This window comes from Rattus norvegicus, chromosome 20 (genome assembly GCF_021556685.1).
Source record: "Rattus norvegicus strain SHRSP/BbbUtx chromosome 20, alternate assembly SHRSP_T2T, whole genome shotgun sequence".
Taxonomy (NCBI): domain Eukaryota; kingdom Metazoa; phylum Chordata; class Mammalia; order Rodentia; family Muridae; genus Rattus; species Rattus norvegicus.
The window spans coordinates 5,136,666-5,157,043 of NC_141553.1; the positions used below are offsets into that span (position 1 = coordinate 5,136,666).

Genomic DNA, 20,378 nt, shown 5'->3' on the forward strand with positions numbered 1-20,378 from the left:
CTCACCCTCATGTGGATCTACAATCCAACTCAGGATGTCAGGCTTGGTGGCTAATGCTTTCTATCTATTTAATTGTGATGTCACCCCTCGTTTTGCTGGTGACTTTTCCCTCCCTTCCTTACTCTCTTCCTCCCTCTCTATCTCTTACCTTCTTTCTTTTTCCCTTTTTTCTTTTCTTTCCTTATTTAGGAGCTGGGGACCGAACCCATGGTCTTTTTTTTCTTTTTGAGTGAGGAGCCCACTACAGAGGTGTCCTGGAACTGGATGAGTAGCCCAGGCTGGACTAAAAGAGACAGTGATTCTGCACTCCACCATTGCTGGTGTAAAGACGTGTGCTGTGTCACTCAGACTCCAGGGTGTGAGACAGGGTTCACATAGCTCAGGCTGACTTTGAATTCACTATGTAGCTAAGGATGCCCTTGAGTTCCTGATGGTCTAGCCTCTACCTTAGAGAAGCTATGGCTATGGATAGAGGTAGCATTGCTAGGGTTAGTGTTAGGGTTAGGGTGAGGGTTATGGTCAGTTTTAGGGTTATGGTGCTGGTTTTAGGGTTGGTAGTGTTTGGTTTTGAATACTTAGGGTTCAGGTCCAGGTTATGGTTATGGTTAGGACCCTTATGATGGGTTATGGTTAGGGTTAGTGTACAGAGGCAGGATCATGTGACTATAAGAGCAGTCATCTCTGCCTCCTTTATTAGCACTTACTGTTGATACAGCTGCCTGTGACTGTGATGCCCTCAGAGAAGACACAATGGGCATCCCGTCCTGGTTTCCTAAGTCTCTCTGTCAGCTCCTGGTGACTGCCTTAACTGGTCCTCCCCTTTGGGAGACATGGGCTGGGGACTGAGAAGGAGATAAGGTTTGTTTACAGCCAGGCCCCTGGAGTCCAAGGTCCCTCGCAGGTTTCTGCTGAGTCTGTGATGTTAGGAGCTGGGGTTGGGCTGGGCTGCAGATGAGACAGGGATTGTGGTAGGAACTACATGTTTAAGGAAGACAAACCACCTGCCCCTCACCTCAGTAGTTACTGGAGCTAGACCTGGGCTCATGACACCATGTGGGTTTGGAGCTGTGACAGGAGTTGACATAAGTCTGTGGTGTGCAGATGTGAGCCACTCCTGATGCTGAAAACGGATCCAGTAAAGATCTGTTGTCTCCTTTCTGTCATCTTTTAAAATTTCCATAAATGGTTGTCTTAGGATTCTTTCCATTGGACAGCGTGGGGAGCAGGGTGGGATTGCGGTTGGGGTGGTGAGGTGAACCTTCACCTCTTCCCCTTAGAACACCACGTACAGAAGGAACACACACCCTGTTCACAGTGCTGGAACTTTCGCTTTCAGTGGCTGAAAGTGTAATCGCTCCGTTGGCTCAAAGGGCACTGCTTGAATAGGCGTGACACCACAGCATTGGTTGTTTTGATCAATCTGTCTGTCCGTCTCTCTTTCGTTGTTAACATCCTTGTCCTTGTCATTGTTGTCGTCACTGTGCCCTGACCAGTGTGCCAGCCTGTTGTGGTCGTCCTCATTGTCGTCTTTGTCATTGTCTCTACAGTGGCCGTGACAACTTACGTTGTGCCGTACTTGTAGTATGCTGCTCTAGATACCATGATTCTGGAGGTGTGCAAACCCACTGCTGACTTTGGGTAGAGCCTCTTGGAGCAGGGCTGAGGTGTGAGAGGAAGACTTGGGGTCTGCTGTGTTCCCTTTGCCCTGAGCTGTTCCTGATGAAGTCACAGCCTTTCATATCCGGGAGCCAAGAGAAGCAGGTAGGTGGGCATTGAAGACAACTGGGGCCTGCAGAAGAAGCAGAGAGAAGGTTAGGTTGAATGAGTCCCAACAGGTCACCTTCCTGGTGGGTGAGCATGGAGACAGCTCAGAGAGCCTCTGTTTCCCTTCTCCCTTAGGCTCCCTCCCCACCCCTTCTCCTTCCAAGCAGCAGGTGGTTTGGGAAGAAGAGTTTTCTCCTGTTCTTTAAAACTGTGTGTACACCCAGCTTGGCCTTTACCAGCAGAAACTATGAGGACAAACCTGTGTTGTGGGACGTGTGTGTATGGTACCTGCTAAGTAAGTATAAAGTCATGTCAGGAACGAGATCTGGGTCTGGGCTGGAACAGAAGTATTGACAACCTCCACAACCAATAGGTAGGACAAAGCATTTGTGATTGGCCTGTCAGCTTTCTTGGTGAAGACACATGTGTGTCTCTGACTCTGCCCGTAAGGGGCTGGTCACAGTTGTGGAGCCATAGAATACAGGGTCCAAGGTATTCCTGAGGATGGGGCTGGGCCCAGGCTCCATGTGTTGGGGTCACAGGCAGTATGTGGCTAAGGGGGAATTGGAATCATGGTGTCTTCACTGGGCTCTCCCCAAGGCCGTGGGACAGGAAGAGCCTATATTTCTGTGTAGAGCTTGGTTGCCCTAGAGCTGGGACTGGGTGGGAAATAAAGTAATAGCTTCCTCTCAGATGTCTTGACGTCCCCAGCCGCCCAGTCTTCTGCAGGGATGAGAGCAACCCATGTCGGGCCATTTGCCAGTGTTGGCTTGTGGGGAGCCTTCACCCTGTGTGCACAGATAAGTCAGTCCTGTGGATGGATTTGCACCCTCAGCAATGCAGTCTCTGATGAGGGTCCAACATCTGGGTGGATCTTGCCTTCTGCTGCCTGGCCCAGGGTGTTTATCAGCCTCTCCTGTTTCTCTTTTTAGCTCCGCAGAGATGGGAATTTACTGCAAGGCTTCTCTGCTCTTCCAGGACTCCTACCTCCTGGTCCTTACACAGCTGCTTTGCTGGGTGACCGCAAGTGAGTCTGTCCTGCTCTCCCTTCCTGCATCTCCCAACAGTGGCCAGGATGTGCCAGGAGCTCTGCAGCTCAGATGTGCAGGAGACTCACAAACCTGGCACCAAGCATTTTGCCATCTTTCCATTTGTAGTGAGTTAGGAATGAAAATCTAGGCGAACATGCGTGCATCAGCCTTCGAGAGGCTGACACTGGAATACAGTGAGCCCTTGGCCAGCCTGAACTACATAGCCAGATCCTCCCTGGGGAGTATAGGTGGGACAGCCTTGGTGCTGGCATTGTGCCTGGGGTGTGAGAGGCCAGTGTGGCTCCAGCAGAACAACCCAACAAGAGAGAAAGAGGGGCTGTGTGGAGGAGGACTGATTTGGGAGAGCCCTGTGGCCTGGTGGCCCTTGGTGGGAGTCAGGGTCAGCAGTGACCCTTGAGCAAAGCAGGCAGAGGCTTTGCCTTCATGTAAAGGTCAGAGGTTGGGGTTGGGAGACAGCTCTCATGTGTCCTGGACTCTCTAGTGGCAGCAGTGTGCTAGACACAAATGGAGCAGTGCACGATCACAAAGAGCTCTTTGGCCACAGTTCCTGTGACAAAGTCCTCGAGGTTTACAGGGCCAATGTCCTGGGGAGAGGCAATCTTTCTTCTGTACCAGGAAGTCACTGGGGCACCTGGAGTGTAGGTGGCTCATTCAGAGAAATCACCCCAGAATGTGTGTCCATGTAACACCCGTATGCCTGATGCCCCCAGGATCCAAGAGTGACACTGATTGCCATGAACAACCCAGTGGGGGCTGGGAATTGAACCCGTGTCCTCTGCAGGAATCTCTGGATCTTAGTTGTTCAGTTGTCTCTTCAGCTTCAGTTCTATGTTTTAATATTCTCCTTATTCAGAGGATGAAGAAATTGACTGATATCGGAATTTAGCATTGGGTGTCAGAACTTTCCTGGGTCTTGTGTTAGACCAGCCAGTTATACCTGTGCCTCTCACGGTGTGGCCAAATAACCAACCACGTGAGCATTGCTACCTTATAGATTTATGATTTTGAACCTACCCCAACACACTGACATTAGAATTCTCAGTGAAGATTCAGCTGCCTGGTGAGGAAGTAAATGCAAGCTGGAGAAAGAATCCAGAAGGGATTCCTTCATGGAAGGGTCTGGGGCCAGGGACAGAGGTAGAAGAGTTTTTTTGCATCATTTATGGGGTCACTGCTGTGTCCAAAGGTAACTTGTCCACTCCTACATTGGTTAAGTTACTCATGGATCCCTGATGCACAGTGCCTAGAGCAACCCACCCCTTGCGTTCTCCTGTTATGATATTCTCCTTCAGAGTGTGTTCTGTGCACTGCCCTGTGTCCCTCCAGCCTCTCACTGCTACATCTGTGTCCACAGAGGATTTCCTGGTCTTTGGTCCCTCAGACCCCATTGTCGCCACACTGGCTGGGGAAGCCATACTTCCCTGCTCCGTGTTTCCACTCATGAGTATGGAGAACATGGAGGAGCTGAGGTGGTTCCGCACCAGATTCTCAGAAGCAGTATTTGTCTATCGGAACCAAGAGGAGCAGAAGGAAGAGCAGATGCGTCAGTATTCTTGGCGGACCTCGCTGGTGAAGGACCAGTTCCATGAAGGCAAGGCTGCCGTGAGGATCCAAAATGTCCAGATGTCAGATAGTGGGATGTATGTCTGCCACTTCAAACAGGGAGTGCTCTATGAAGAGGCCATCTTGGAACTGAAGGTGGCAGGTGGGTTAACTGATCCCTGTTCTAAAAACCTTGGGTGACCTGTGTGTGGGAGGAAACACAGATGACATCACCCAGCCCTTCCTTTCTTTTATGCTTTGAGAGAAGTTCTCATATTTGCCAGACTGTCCTTGAGCTTGTCTGTTGTGCTGGGCTCACATGCATGCTCAGGTCTCTCATTTTAATCTCTACTTATTTTTAATTTCCCATTTTGAGGTGAGAAACAGGTAGTAAGTTTGTCCATGGATAAATTCCACCTATATTCTATACATGGTTTTTCCTAAAATGTGCTGTGTCTAGTTCTGTGAATTAGTGATTATGCCAGTGCTATGAAAATACCAGCAGTAGAAATGTATATTTTAGAGGTGTCAGCAGGAAAATCAGAGTGGCTGAGGGAGTTGTCAGTGACAAGTGATGGTCAATGCTAAAGGCAAGTGGTTGAGGAGAGGAAGGAAGGAAGCTCAGGGTCTGACTTCCCTGGAGAGGAGAGCTGGGGGTGAGCCTGCCATGAGGGTCACAGGTGTGTGGAGAGTGGACAGATGGAGCACTAGTTTCCATCTCAGGGCTCCTGTTCAACATCTTTCAGTTTCCTCAGGATCTTGTGTGGATGCAAGAGAGGCCATGTGTGGTGTGAAGATGCCTTTCCTCTTCTTCCACTCTACTCACCTTTTTCTCCAGGAAGTGGACTCTTCTACCAGGCCCCACCCAGTCTCCCTTCAGTCCTGGTATAAAACACACACAGACACACAGTCCATTCATTTAACCTGTCTTCTGGCACAATTACTGGACACTACTCTCTTCTGTCAGAAACATCTTGCCCTTACTATATATTTTATTTGTCTCTCCCAACTGCCCCATTCTTTGGTTGCTAAACTCCCCTGACCTGCCCACCTGGAAGAGCGGCCAGTGTGTCTACTCCTGTTTGAGATGTCACCTGTTTACCTGGTTCTTCTCTCTCCAAATCATGGTGAACTCCTTACTCTTCCCTGTGTCTCTCTTCTACCTCTAGGGATCCAGAATTCCTGCCTCTACCTTCTGACTAGGAATTGGCTCATGGCTTCCTTTACTGATTGATCACGAACCATCTGGGGAACAGGACCTTAGCGTCAGCACTGCCTCCTACTCCTTTGTTCTGTTCCTCATGGTGGGCTCTCTTATCTTTCCTCTGTCAGGCAACAGGGGAGCAGCCTAGGCCTAATCCAGGAAAGCATTTCCTCTTCAATTCCTGTCTGCCCTATAACAGGATCCTGTGAGTCACAGAAATGCTTCCAGGGTCCCTCTACCTAAAATGGCTTCTTGTGTGTTCACATCTGTCCTGCAGCGATGGGCTCTGCTCCTGAAGTGTACATCAAAGGTCCAGAAGGAGGTGGAGTGTGTGTTGTGTGCATGGCTTCAGGGTGGTACCCAGAGCCCCAGGTGCATTGGAGAGACTCCAGAGGTGAGAAACTCCATGCATCCTCAGAGATCCACCGTGAAGATGCTGAAGGACTGTTCAGCACAGAGACCTCACTGGTGGTGAGAGACATCTCTGTGAGGAATGTGACCTGCTCCACCTTCAATCCCATCTTGGGTCAGGAGAAAGCCATGGCCATGGTCATCCCAGGTGAGAGCTGCCCCTCACTTGTTCAGGGACTGGGTAGTGAATGTTCTTCCTGGAAGGTCCTGGTCTGTCTTTCTTCAGCTTTACCCACCACTGGCTCTCTGCCTGGGCCCCAGAGCCCTTCTTCCCTCAGGCCTCTCCCTGGAAGGCAGCTTTTCTCACGATCCTGACCATGATGGGACTTCTAATCTCAGGGACAATCTATCTTCTCAGAAGAGAACATTCTGGAAGGCTGAAGGTGCAGCAGAAACGGAGGCATCTTCAGTGTGAGAAGGATGAGTTACAGACGACAAAGGAGGATGCTCTGCTGTCTACTAGTGAGTCACCACAGCTGCGAAGGACAGATTCAGAGTCCCCAGGAGGGCCCAGTGTTCTGGGATCAGGATAGGTGGCCTAAAGTCCCCAGGGAGAATGGCTGCAGTCCTTTGGTTCAGGTGTCTGTAGTTCAGTGTCAGGAACCCTAAATGTGTTTCGTTTCTTCCTCCCAAGTGTACAGACCCCCTCTCCTTGCTATTTTTCAGGTGCACTCAGGGAGGAACTTGGTGAGTCCTGTTCTCCTCCTGAGCCCTCTGGTCCCCTTGGGAGCCCAGTAGCTCTCTTGACTCCTGTGTGTTGCTTTTCAGATGGGAGGAAAGCCGCCTACCATACCGGTGAGTGCCTGCCCCAGTGTCCCATGGTTCCATGTGTGCTCGCTTCTTGATCCTAAACATAGTGAAAATCCTTTTCTGTGGACAGAAATGGATGGTTCTGGGAGGTGGATGACTGGTGTTTGGGCTCCTTCAGAACTCTATCCAGAGCTGGAAAATGTGTGACTCCTGGATGTGTCCGTGTTAATTTCACCTATTCCAGATACATTTATTGCTGAGCCTTTGGGCTGCTGTAGCTCTAGTGTATTGTCTGTACCTTGAAGCAGAGAGTAATATTGAAATTTCATTAAAGAGAGTGTCTTGACTAGGTTTCTACTGCTGTCATAAATTCCCCAACCACATGCATCTTGGGGAGGAGACAGTTTACTCTTCTTACGCATTTTTACACCACAGTCTACTGTTGAGGGAATCCCGGGCAGGATCAGAGCAGGGGTGTGGAGTAGGAACTGAAGCAAAGACTACAGAGCGAGGCTGCTTACTTCCTTCATTCCAGTTGCTTGTTCAACCTACTTGATTCACTCCAGCGTCACTTGCTTAGGGTTGGAACTGCCCACAATGGGCAGCCCCATCCTCATGAAGCATTAATCAAGAAAATGTCCCAGAGCCATGCCTACTGGTATTTTCTAGAGATATTTTCCAGGTTGAGGGTCCCTGCTCTCAGATGAGATGAATCTAGCCTTTGTCCAAATGACATCCTCTAGGGCTCTGTTCCCTTAACTCCTGAAGGTTTTGATCAGGTGATGGGCAGAGGCCCTGGCTGCTGACCTCAGCGGGAAGAGGATAATCAGCCAGGAGCTGTTGGCATAGTGTTGCCTGGCTTTAGAGACATCTTACCTGAGGAACTCTGGGCACTACACCCAAGAACTCACTTCCTGCCTAAAATTGCTGATGTCAATTGTATTCTGACCATTATAGAATAACTTTATTGTTTGCTAAGGTATTACCCCATTCACCAAGGTTTGATTGTTAACTAATTTTTTTTCCTGTTTGGTTTGAGAAGTAGATACAGTTAAAGCTGTCTGCCACAGAATAGGGGCAGTGGAGGAGCTCACCCTACAATGCCATTTTTCTCATCTGCAGCCCAGGGAATTTCCCATAATACTCTGCTGCCTCTGCACCTCGAAGGAGCCAGCTCCTATGGGTCCTCTCTTCTCCCTAGGCATAGCCTCACCTTTAAATGGATGTAAGAAGGTTTACCCGACTCTTTGAGTGGGGCTATTTTGATTGGGTTCTCACCAGAGTGTGTTCATTTACAGCCTGGAGGAAGGCCCAGCTGTATGCAGGTATGTGGCTATTATTGAATGCTCCCTCTGACCTGAGCTGGGGTCTTAGTTAGGGGTTCTCCTGCTATAATAAAACACCAAGACCAGAGCATTTCCTCAAGGAGGAAAGTGTTTACTTGACTCTCACTCCCAATCTGTCAACACAGCAAGTCAAGGCAGGAACCCAACAGGCAGGAACCTGGAGGGAGGAGCTGAGGCAGAAGCCATGGAGGAGTGCTGCTCAGCGGATTGCTTCCTGTGGCTTGCTCAGTTTCTTTTCTCCCAAATCCTAAAACCGCCTGCCAAGGGATAGCAGTGCCCCCGTGGGCTGGGTTCTCCCATATCAATCAGCAGTCAAGACAAGGTCACACATGCTTGCCTCTAGGTCAGTGCTATGGAAGCACTTTCTCTATTCTGGTTACTTGTCCCCAGATCACCCTACCTTGTGTTGAGCTGACATAACAGGAAGTAGTTGTCATCCTCTTGAGCTGTCAGAGGCTGTGACTACCCAAAGGAGCTGTGCCCAAGACTTGTCCCATTAATATTCTGCCGTGCAGGCAGAGTGAGCTCATGAGTTTGTCTCCCATGGACTTACAGAGAATTACTGATTATTAGGAAAGAAGAAGCAAAGGGCTTCTTCCCTTCTATCCCTTCCCAAGATTGTGTTTGGTGTGTGTGTGTGTGTGTGTGTGTGTGTGTGTGTGTGTGTGTGTGTTCATGTGTATGTATGTGTGAGCCTGTATTTTATTTGTGTGATTGAGTGTGGACAGGTACATTGTCCCCCAACTCCCAGGTCTGTTTCTCTGAGGACCCCTGCTGACTGGGTGGGTAGAGGCTGTGAAACCGCTCACATGACTTGTGCTTCTCTTGTAGATTGGCGCAAGGAACACTTCCAGGCCTGTGAGTGTCTCCGTGTTTCTTAGGGACAACCCTCCTGTTTTTCCCATGGCTCTTGTCTCTCCTCCAGTTCAGGTGGTGACAGTTTCAGTGGTGTGGGTGGCAGAAGTGACCTCCCTTGCTTGCTATTGCAAGCCATACTCTTGAGCTACAAGGCTCTCTCTCCCTCTCTCTCTCTCCCTCTCCCTCTCCCTCTCCCTCTCCCTCTCCCTCTCCCTCTCCCTCTCCCTCTCTCCCCAAGAATGTGAGTACAATGTCACTCTTTTTAGATACATCAGAAGAGGGCATCAGATCTCATTACAGATGGTTGTGAGCCACCATATAGTTGCTGGAAATTGAACTCAGGACCTCTAGGAGAGCAATCAGCATTCTTAACTGTTGAGCCATCTCTTGAGCCCACTACAAGGCTTTGAGTGAGGGACTTAACCTGCTAGAAGTAACTTGGAGGCTCTGAGATGGGGGAGGGGCAGCCATAACATTTTCTGAGTACTAGACAGGACCTTCCATTTTTGTTAACTGTCTCGACAGGTAATTTCACTCTGGATCCAGCCTCTGCCCACCCCATCCTTGATGTCTCCCAAGATAGGATGAGAGTGACCCGGAAGGATACTACCATGTGCTTGGATGACCTCTTCTGTGTGCTAGGTACCAACGGCATTTCTTCTGGAAGATATTACTGGGAGGTGAAGCTAAGGAACAGTGACAGCAGCACGTGGACTCTGGGGGTCTGTAGGGAAGGTGTAGAGAGGAAAGGGTGTTTCTCAGAGTGTCCAGAGAAGGGGTTTTGGACAGTGGGGCAGTCTAGTAGTGGGTATTGGGCCTATGTTGACTCTGGGAGGGCTTCCTTATCCATCAGGCAAGCTCCGCAGAGTGTGGGGGTGTTTGTGGACTATGGTGAAGGGGAAATCTCCTTCTATAACATGAGTGACATGTCCCACCTTTTCTCCTTCCATGAGGCTTCCTTCTCTGGGACTCTTCTTCCATACTTTCGGCTTAAGTCTGGAAATATCTCTATGACTGTCAGCTCCATGGCCTGTGTGTCTGAGGGGCAGCAGGGAGAGGAGGGGAGGAGAGGAAGGAAAAGAAGTAGAAGGGGAGAAAGGGGAGGAAGGGGAGGAGGCCAAAGAAGGGGAAGAAGTTAGCTTTGCTTCCTTTGAAGGAGTCTCTGTGTCCCACAGGGGAGGGTCTGGTTCCAGGCTCTTGTGTTGTGGTCTCTCCCTCAGGGGAAGAATCTCCATTCCTCCAGGATGCCAGAGACACTCTGTTCCCATAGTGTGGATCACTGCCTAAGTTGGCAGTGTCACTCCTGTGTCAAGCCACAGGTCAAAGCCTCCATGAGTCCTGGAAGGGCCTGGAGTGTTGAGCCACTGCTCTTCAGTCTGACTCTGAGGCTGTGCCTGTGAAGGCAGTGAGGTCAGGCTTTGTGTTGGGTGGTGGAGGACAAGCCCTGACTGTTGTCTCAGCTGGAGCAAAACAGGCTGGTTTGAGCTCTGGGTAAGGCATTTTCCCGTCGTGTTAAATGCATTTTATTAGATTTTTGTGCCATTTGGCATGAAGCGGACCAAGAGCTGAGTGGACGTTGTTTTAATTTGTTCATCTGCCCGTGGGCACCTAGGGGCTATTCTGTGTCTTGGCTCTTGTGATCAATGCTGTAGTGAATATGGGGGAGCAGATGTGTGACACATGACTTACTGACTCCTACATTTGTTCCTGGTGATGAGATTGCTGGATCCTAGATAGTTCCTGGAAGCGGACCTTCTCAGTAGACAATGACCTGTTGGTCCATCCATCTCCATGAACCAGCCTTATCGTAGTAGCAGGTCTGTCTCCGATTCTTACACAAATTCTTTCATTTCTATATTTGAATCTCTTTCTCTTTCTCACAGAATTACACATGTAAGTACAAAAGTTAATTTATATTTTTTTAATGTTGGCTTCATGTATTTTAACTTTTTACTGTTTAGACAACTATTATTTACCTATATCTATCAATTGTCTGCCTGTCTGTCTGTCTGTCTTTAAAGAGATGTCACATATCCCAGGCTGGCTTGGAACTCTCTTTGTAAACAAAAGTGTTGGCTTGAATGAAAGTGTCCCCCATAGGTACAAGTGTTTGGATAGTTGGTCTCTGGTTCATTGTAGTGTTGGGGTAAGTTGGGTCCCATGTCCTAGATGAAGTGAGTCACTGGGGTGGGCTCTGAACCTTCCACACAGGGCATCACTCCCAGCCTGCCCTCTCTGCTTCCTGCTTCCTGAGTAAGCTCTCGGTTTCCTGCCGCTCCAGGTCTGTGCTTCAGCTCAGTCATTGTGGAGTCCTGAGCGCAAGCCTCAGTCTGAAAAACAGAACAAGAGCAACGAACATGCACTGCTTTGTCAACTGAAATCATTTCTCTCTTACCTCAGAATTTATTAGTATTTGTTCTTCCCTTTGAGAGTTGAAAAATTGACTATAACTCAACTTGTATCAAACTGTTTTTGTGACTATTTTGTGTCCTGTGAATATTTTTTTACATTGAATGTGATTTTACATTGAATGCCTATATTTCATGTAAAAATATTAAATCCTACTTTTTGGTATGTAAAATTGTCTCAATTTTTAGAATCTATTAATAAATTTTTATAGGAACGTAATGGTGTTCTCTCATTTGTGTAGTGTGTATGGCTGCCTTGTACCCAATAGACAGAATTGAATTGTTGTGACGAAATATAATGGGGATGATAGTGTGTTTGTAGTGGTATAGAGAAATTCAGCTGGTTGTTACAAAAGAGTCATTTTATTTTGTAGTTCTAGTGACCATTTTTTAAAGTAAAAATGGCGTCATGGGTAAGTTGGTTTCATGGTCGTATAACATCCGGACCACAACATTATTTCATGTGGACCCCATTGTCTCCTAATTGAGTTCTCAGGCTGACCAAGGTCTCCCTGCCTCCCTGCTGCATTGTGGGTAGCTGTGGGGGATGGCACTGTGGATTTAGGAAGAATGGAGGGCAAGGTGGGGGGCGGTGGAAATTCGTGGGGGTATGAAGGTCAGAGAGAGCGAAGAGCTTTGGTGGGCTTTGCAGGGGCAGAGGAGGAGGAGGAGTGTGTAGGGGAATTGGACAACTGGAATGGGGTTGGGGAACATGGACATCTCTGGGATGAGCTAGAAATCAAGGGCATTAGAATATTCCAGGATTTTTTTTTTACAGTGATCCTAGCTAAGACTCTGCCAAGCAATGGGGGTTATTTCACCTTATACAGCCCCCTCCTATAACCAGGTAAGTCTTCCAGTGAAGGGATTAGAACACCAACCCAGCCACAAAACCTTAGACCTGGAGTAAGGAAGCTTAGACAATTTGTCCTGACTACAAGATGTAAAGATGGGACAGAATTAGAGGGATTAGCCAACCAGTGACTGTCCCAGCTTGAGACCCAAGTCATTATAGGATCCCACCCTTATATTGTTGATGGCCTGTGAATGATATTCTCCTGTACTGGCAGACAGGAGCCCAGCATAACCTTCATCAGTGAGGTCTCACCCAGCAAAGGACGGAAGCAGATGTAGAGATCACAGCTCAGGGTTAGACTGAGCTCGAGAGAATCACGTAGATGATGGAGAGGAAGGATGGGAGGAGCCACAAGGGTTAAGGAGACCATAAGAAGACCCACAGAATCAATTAACAGGAACCTACAGGGGCTCACACAGACTGATCAGTCAACCACGGATCATGTGCAGGATTGACCCTAGGCAAACATGTGACAGTTGTGTAACTTGTCTGTATGTGGGACTTCTGCAGCAGGAGCATGGACTGGCTGTCCCTGCTGCCTGCTTTTGGGACCCTACATCCTACTGCTCTGCCTGTTGTAGCCTCAATAGGAAAAGGAGTCTTACTGCAACTTGCTACCAAGGCCTGTTTATACCCATGGGAGGCCTCCACTCTTCTGAAGAGAAAGGTAGGAGGAGAAAGTGTGTGGAGGGGGGATGGTAGGTGGGGTGTGAAGGACTTGGGGTATAGTCAGGAGTGTAAACTGTGGTCAGGGTGCAAAGTAAATAGATAAATACAGGAATCCAAATTCAAAAACCAGATGTGGCTTTGACTGGGCAGTGGTGGCTTCTGCCTCAAATCCCTAGAGAGAGTTTGATCTTTAAGTTTGAGGCCATCATAGTCTGCACAGAGAGAGTTCCAGTACAACCAGGACTCCCCAGAAAAAAACCCTGTCTTTAAAGAAATTGTTTCATTCATCAAAATGAGCATGGTTATGCGTTTGGTGGTTATATTATACTCTTCTGGGAGAGAGATCAAGCTAACTGTTCAGTGCGTTCCAGTTACTGAACCAGGGACAGGTTATTTTAGGAGAAAGGTTTCCATCTGTGTGACGGGAAGGGAGAATAGGCTCTGGACCCCTACCAGAGTGATATGGATCTGATATGACAGGCGTGACTCCCTGAAACCCATGAAAGATCAAGAAAACCCAACAGGACAGGCAAAGGTTCATCATGCCATCCATCACAGGCCATGAGTGAAGACTTATTACAATTGGTTACTGAGAAGATTAACTCTTGAAAAAGACATCTGTCTTTCACCTGCTCAAACAAAGAACAAAATGTCATCCTTAACTGACCTGTGAATCCTATCCATAGGAATATCTTAGTGGGTCTAAAACTTTAGCTGTGGGGTTCATAGATTGTAGAATGACAGCTCTGACAAGATTCATGAGCTCAGATGCTGAACTGACCCGCTGATTCAGTCCCCTGCTTCCTGTGCTGTCCAGAGACTTCCTTCCAGAGCAGTTTTAGGATTATTGCTATTCCAGGTCATCTCCCTCATCCAACCTTTCCCACAGATCCGGTGGGAACTTCAGTCAAGCTCTGGACCTTTCAAATATGCAGAGTCTGGATAACAGGTGCTAACGCTACCCTTCTTACGTCTAACAAGTTTTCCTCATTTTCCTCCCCTCTGCATCCCTTTAGAGAATTTCTTGTCACCCTTTTCAGCAGGAGGAAGTTGTGGAGAGTCCTCATCCTGATCCCTTGAGTTTGAATGTCTGGTTATGATTATTTTATAAATTATAGATAGGTTATCATTTTAAGGCATTACTGGACAATCATCATAATTTTGAACAGGAAGGAAACATGTGGGATGGATTATTAATTTTATTCTTTTTTTTCCTTTTCTTTTTTTCGGAGTTGGGGAGTGAACCCAGGGCCTTGCGCTTGCTAGACAAGTGCTCTACCACTGAGCTAAATCCCCAATCCCATTAATTTTATTCTTAAACAAACATTGTGCAGCCATAATCTTCACTGATAGAAATCTTTATAATTGACACAAATTGATGTTATAATTTTTTACATTCATGCAGAATTCATATATCGATAGAGGTTAAGTTTTTCATTGATATAAACTTTGTATATTGAGAAAAAATTGAAATTAATATTGCTCCTTAGATACGCAGTGAGCCCAAACAACTCATTTAAGGATATGAGGCTTAGACTCAGTCCTTCTACTAGCTGCTTTAAACTGTTTAAGATGACTGATTAGCACAGGCTAAGGGCCAGATAGTAAACTCACGGTCACCTTGGAATACCCCAATATTTGTGGTTAAAAAGAAGTCAGGGAAATGGAGACTGTTGCATGATTTACGAGTTATTAATCAGCAGATGCAAATCATGGGCCCAGTGCAACGCGGGCTTCCTCTTTTATCCTCTCCGACAGCCTGGTGGGCCCCCGGTCCCAGGGCCCTCAAAGATATGGGAACCGCTTTCACAGGGCCACGACCCCGGCAGAGGAGGTCCCCCAAGAGGCGACACAAAATTGGACCTGTGTGCCGCCTCCGACTTCTTTCTAATGCCCCAGATGGGCATTCAGCCAATTCCTGCTCAGACTGTGGGGCCTCTACCCCCGGGAACCATAGGCCTTGTCCTTGGGAGAGGATCTCTCGCCCTACAAGGACTGATAGTCCATCCAGGCCTTGTTGAAGCTCAGCGCTCTCCTGATGTTCAGATTCTTTGTTCAAGTCCCGATGGGGTTTTTTCCATAAGTAAAGGAGATAGAATAGCACAGTTATTACTCCTTCCTTGCTCCCAGGCCATGATACAGGATACCAAGGGGCCCATGTGATCCACTGGTCATGATTCTGCATATTTGGTGGTTCACCTTAACAACCGCCCAAAATTGAGCTTAGGATTTAATGGAAAGAAATTCGAAGGCATACTGGATACTGGGGCTGATAAAAGTATAATTTCCTCAAAATGGTGGCCTCAATCATGGCCTACCACAAAATCTTCTCACTCGCTACAAGGATTAGGCTACCAGTCGTGCCCTATGATCAGCTCTGCCACTCTAACTTGGATAACTGCCGATGGCCGACAGGGACAATTTATTCCTTATGTACTTCCCCTACCTGTTAATCTTTGGGGGAGGGATGTTATGCAGACCATGGGACTGACCTTATCTAATGAATACCCCCCACAAGTGGCCCACATGATGTCAAGGATGGGCTATAAGGAAGGGAAAGGCCTAGGGCGATTAGAACAGGGTCCTCTCATTGAACCGATCGCCAACGGCACCAATGGGGCAGCACAACCCATACCATGGAGGACGGAGGACACGGTGTGGGTTCCCCAATGGCCATTAACATCTGAGAAATTACAGGCAGCTACAGGACTGGTGGATGAACAATTAAGATTGAGACATTTGGAGCCCTCCACCTCTCCTTGGAACACCCCAATTTTTGTAATAAGGAAAAAATCAGGAAAATGGCGACTACTCCATGACTTAAGGGCCATTAACGATCAATGGAATCCCTTGGACCCATTCAGCGGGGCCTTCCTATACTCTCGGCCCTACAAAAAGATTGGAATTTGGTAATAATAGATATCAAGGATTGTTTTTTCTCTATTCTGCTTTACCCCCCTGGTAGGCCCAGGTTTGCTTTTACTGTCCCATCAATTAATCATACTGAACCTGATAAAAGATACCAGTGGAAGGTCCTATCTCAGGGCATGGCCAACAGCCCTACGATATGTCAGTCATATGTTCAGGAAGCCCTCAAACCAGTCAGGGAGACCTATCCAAATTTACTGTTAAACCATTACATGGATGATATATTGACGTGTCATAAAAGACTTAGAATTACTCAACAAGCCTATTCCTTATTACAAAAAACCCTTAAACAATGGGACTTACATATTGCTACAGAAAAGGTCCAAATTGCTGACACAGGTCATTTTCTAGGATCCATTATTTTCCCTGATAAGATTATACCGCGGAATTAAAACCTTTGCTCGAAATATTGGAAGGGGACAGCCACATCACCTCCCATCGTGTGCTAACTCCCGCTGCAACCAAGGCCTTACTAAAAGTAGAAGATGCCATAAAACAGGCCCAATTGCAATGCATTGATTGGTCTCTACCTTTTTCACTCTGTGTACTAGATACCAAGGATTTACCCACTGCAGTTTTATGGCAACAAGGTCCACTGTTATGCATCCATCCACATGCTTCCCCTGTGAAGATTATTGATTGGTATCCAGCCGCAGTAGCACATCTGGCTATTAAGGGCCTAAAAGCTGCCATGTGTCATTTTGGAACTCCACTCCAATCCTGGATTATCCCATATACATCCTACCAGGTCCAAACTCTAGCCACTACCTCTGATGATTGGGCAGTGCTGCTCACATCCTTTACAGGGAAGATAGATAATCATTATCCTAAACACCCCCTATTGTGTTTTGCAAGATCACAACCTGTTGTTTTCCCTTGCGTCACATCCCACAGACCATTAAAGGAGGGGATAACAGTGTATATGGATGGGTCAAAAACAGGGGTGGGAGCATATGTGGTAAACTCCCAAGTATTCTCACGACAATATTTTGAAACCTCACCCCAAGTGGTAGAATGCCTAGTGGTCATGGAGGTCCTTGAAAAATTCCAGGTTCCTCTAAATATTGTTTCAGATTCCTCCTATGTGGTTAATGCTGTTAGTATTCTTGAACCCGCCGGTATAACTAAAACCACTAGTAAGGTGGCAGATATTTTCCGAAAAATCCAAATTATCCTATTAAATAGAAGATTCCCTGTATACATTACTCATATATGGGCCCATTCTGGACTCCCTGGCCCAATGAGTTCAGAGAATGATTTGGCTGACAAAGCCACAAAAATGATAGCTGTGGCCCTGGCCTCTCCTCTAGAGGCCGCTAAAGCCTTTCATGGCAATTTCCATGTCACCTCAGAAACTTTACGCCGCCGCTTCTCTATAACTAGAAAAGAGGCACGTGATATAGTCACCCAATGCCAACAGTGCTGCCAGTTCCTCCCATTTCCTCACATCGGGGTCAACCCGAGAGGAATACAGCCATTGCAAATCTGGCAAATGGATGTTACTCATAATTCTACTTTTGGAAAATTACAGTATGTGCATGTATCTATAGACACATGTTCTGGCATTCTACATGCCACCCCACTTACAGGAGAAAAAACAACACATGTCATTCAGCACTGCCTTGAAGCATGGAGTGCTTGGGGAAAGCCAAAATGTGTAAAAACTGACAATGGCCCAGCCTACACATCTCAAAAATTCTGTCAGTTTTGTGCTCAGATGCAGGTTACCCACCTGACGGGCCTGCCCTACAACCCTCCAGGACAGGGAATCATAGAGTGTGCTCATCGGACGCTCAAATCATATTTAATAAAACAAAGAAGGGGAATTATGATAGAACTCCCCCCAACACTGCTCTGGCCCCTTTTACCTTAAATTTTTTAAATCTTGATGAAACTGGACAAACAGCAGCTGAGCTACATTGCTCAGAGCCCAAGAGGACAAAAGAATTAGTCAAATGGAAGGATGTATTAACAAATGAATGGAAAGGCCCGGATCCTGTTTTAATAAGATCCAGGGGAGCTGTCTGTGTTTTTCCACAGGACAATGAAAATCCCATATGGATCCCAGGACGACTTACTCGGAGCATCACAGCAAGTGATCAAGAAGGGACTGGGACTCCTGCACCTCCTCACTCTTCTTCCATGGATGCCAGCAACGGTGCAGGGCGAGCTACGGTGGGGAATAATGTCAACCTTTTCACTTCCGATGCCAGTGATGTACCACTAACAAGGAGTTAGGGTTGGTCTATTTACCTGAGAATCCACAGGTTGAACGACTAAAAGAAAATAGGACTATTCCCCTTAAGGGCAGCCTTTGTTTTGGCATATTCAACAAAACATCTTTTGATCTCCCTTGCATTATGTTGCATAATCAATCTTCTGCTTGGTTAAGGGAGGCCACATGGGGAACTGGTGAGGAGGACATTGTCGCTAACACCACAGTTCTCTATGGTTGGTGGCCTTACATTACCTCCTCCACCTGCCCTCTCCGTCAACCAAAGTTGGCACCCTTTTGTAGAGGGACCCAGGATGAAGAATTTACTTTGCCTTGGACTGGTTGCCAGTCCCGGGACTCTGCCTGGGCAGTCCAGAATCTTTTTTCCTTCTCCCCTAATTTGGGAGGCAGAGTGAACTTCACCACCATTGATCCTAGACGGTCCAATAATAATCCTTTTGATCAATGGATGGTTTGTGGCGTTAATGGTAGCTGCACTGATCTTACGCCCATGGCGATGCTACTTGGAGGAAAGTGCGAAAAGGGACGTTTATGCCCTGTGTTGGGATGCCAGTCAATACCCTATTGCAGTAGTTACCCGCATGCCTCGCTTTATCCCGATCCCTGTTGATACCCCGGGGACCATGACATTATTTAGAGGAAAAAGAGATTTTGGTATTTCTGCAATTATTGTTGGCATTATTGCTACGACAGCAGTTGCTGCCTTGGTTACTGCCTCGGCATTGGCTTTGTCAAATTCAGTACAGACAACCCAAACTATCAATGATTTATCGTCTCTGTGGCTCTGGACAGACAGGCCTCAGTCAATACTCAGATAGAGGGAGGCCTTATGCTTGTCAACCAACGTATAGATCTGGTCCAAGAGCAATTAGACATTCTATGGCAACTGGCCCAGCTTGGCTGTGAGCAAAAACTCCCAGGCCTTTGTGTCACCTCCATATAATATGACAAATTTACCCGAGCTGCTAATCTGTCTAAGAGTCTTTCACAGCATCTGTTACAGAATTGGACCTCGGAGTTTCAACAGACGCTTCGGGAGCTGAGATCGACCATCATTCAAGTAAAGTCTACCCGACTGGACCTGTCTTTGACGGAGGGATTGTTGTCCTGGATCACCTCAGCAGTCTCTTATTTCAAGGAATGGGTTGGAGTGGGACTTTTTGGAGTGATCCTCTGCTGTGGATTAGTGTTACTCCTCTGGTTGCTTTGCAAATTGAGATCTCAAAGAAGAAAGGACAAAGTAGTGATCGCCCAGGCGCTTGTAGCCCTTGAACAACAGCGTCAGCCGATATCTGGTTGACCCTTTTCAAGCAATAGGTCGCCGGCTGGACAGCTCTTGCACTCCTGAACCTCGATTCATTGCACAGGATTAGAGTGTCCGGCTTGAGCAGCCCATGAGGGGTGACGAACTTAGCATCACACAGGGAAGTTCTACCAAATACGCTCCCTGGAAGGCATGTCATATTATATGAGGGTTTCTGCCCCAGTTTTCCCTCCCTCGAAAAATGGCAGTGCGACGGGTCGGGAGTGCCCTGGGTCCCAACAGCAGCCTAAGGATATCTCTCTTGTACAGGTTCCCCAACTTTGTGCAAGGATATGACCTCTGTCTTCGCCCTCCTATATCTGGGTGTCCTATTTGCTTAAAAAACAGAAAAGGGGGATATGTGAGGAGCTGCCCTCACATACTCTGTTACAGATGGTGTCGGCATCCGGCAGGACGCACCTAGTAAAAAGGGCAATACGCAGGTGCCTGGTAACTTCCCTACTCAAAGGGACATGTACGCTTTGGTATGTCATCTGGCATAATTGGCAGCGACCAGTCAGAGAGTGACACGTCCTAGGCGAGGATAGTTTCCTATATAAGGGATGGTTATTCCTCACTCAGGGTCTCCGCATTGTAAGCTTATGCTCTCCCTCTCAAGACGCATTAAAGCTTTTCTGCAGAAGGGTCCTGTGTGTGCCGCGTCATTCTTGTTGGCGAGACGTAGCACGGGACAATCCGCCAGATCCGTTGTGGGTCCCTAAAAGATTGACCAGGAGGTGCAACAAGAACGAAGATCCTGCTGTTGCTGACACTTCTCGGTGTGACCCAAGTGCTGGTCCAAATTGAGCCCCGGTGGGGGATACTATCGGTGTTCCCGAGACCCATGCCGATATGTCGTGACCGTTAAGCCCACTCCTTTCATTTGTCTAAGCAGTTGTTAAGTTATCTTTTGGGTAATTGGACTGGAGAATTCGATTTTTTAATGGATCAGCTACGTGTAGCCATTGTGACCGTGAATTCCACATGAGTGGATGCTGGGCTGGCTACGGGATTGTCATCTTGGATTGCTGCTGCTGTGAATCATCTGAGG

At 47.6% G+C, this 20,378-nt stretch overlaps 1 protein-coding gene across 1 annotated transcript; it reads left to right on the forward strand.

Annotated features, from left to right (window-relative positions):
• The first annotated feature begins 1,393 nt into the window (after positions 1-1,393).
• LOC147998537 (butyrophilin subfamily 1 member A1-like) lies at positions 1,394-11,250 on the forward strand. The gene is given in 13 exon segments (XM_087598668.1): positions 1,394-1,761; positions 1,900-2,059; positions 2,697-2,791; positions 4,171-4,521; positions 5,840-6,121; positions 6,235-6,435; positions 6,640-6,660; positions 6,742-6,768; positions 8,022-8,048; positions 8,901-8,927; positions 9,453-10,010; positions 10,013-10,061; positions 10,148-11,250. Coding segments are annotated over 12 exon segments (1,719 nt in total). The 5' UTR covers positions 1,394-1,761; positions 1,900-2,045; the 3' UTR covers positions 10,215-11,250.
• Positions 11,251-20,378: the final 9,128 nt, after the last annotated feature.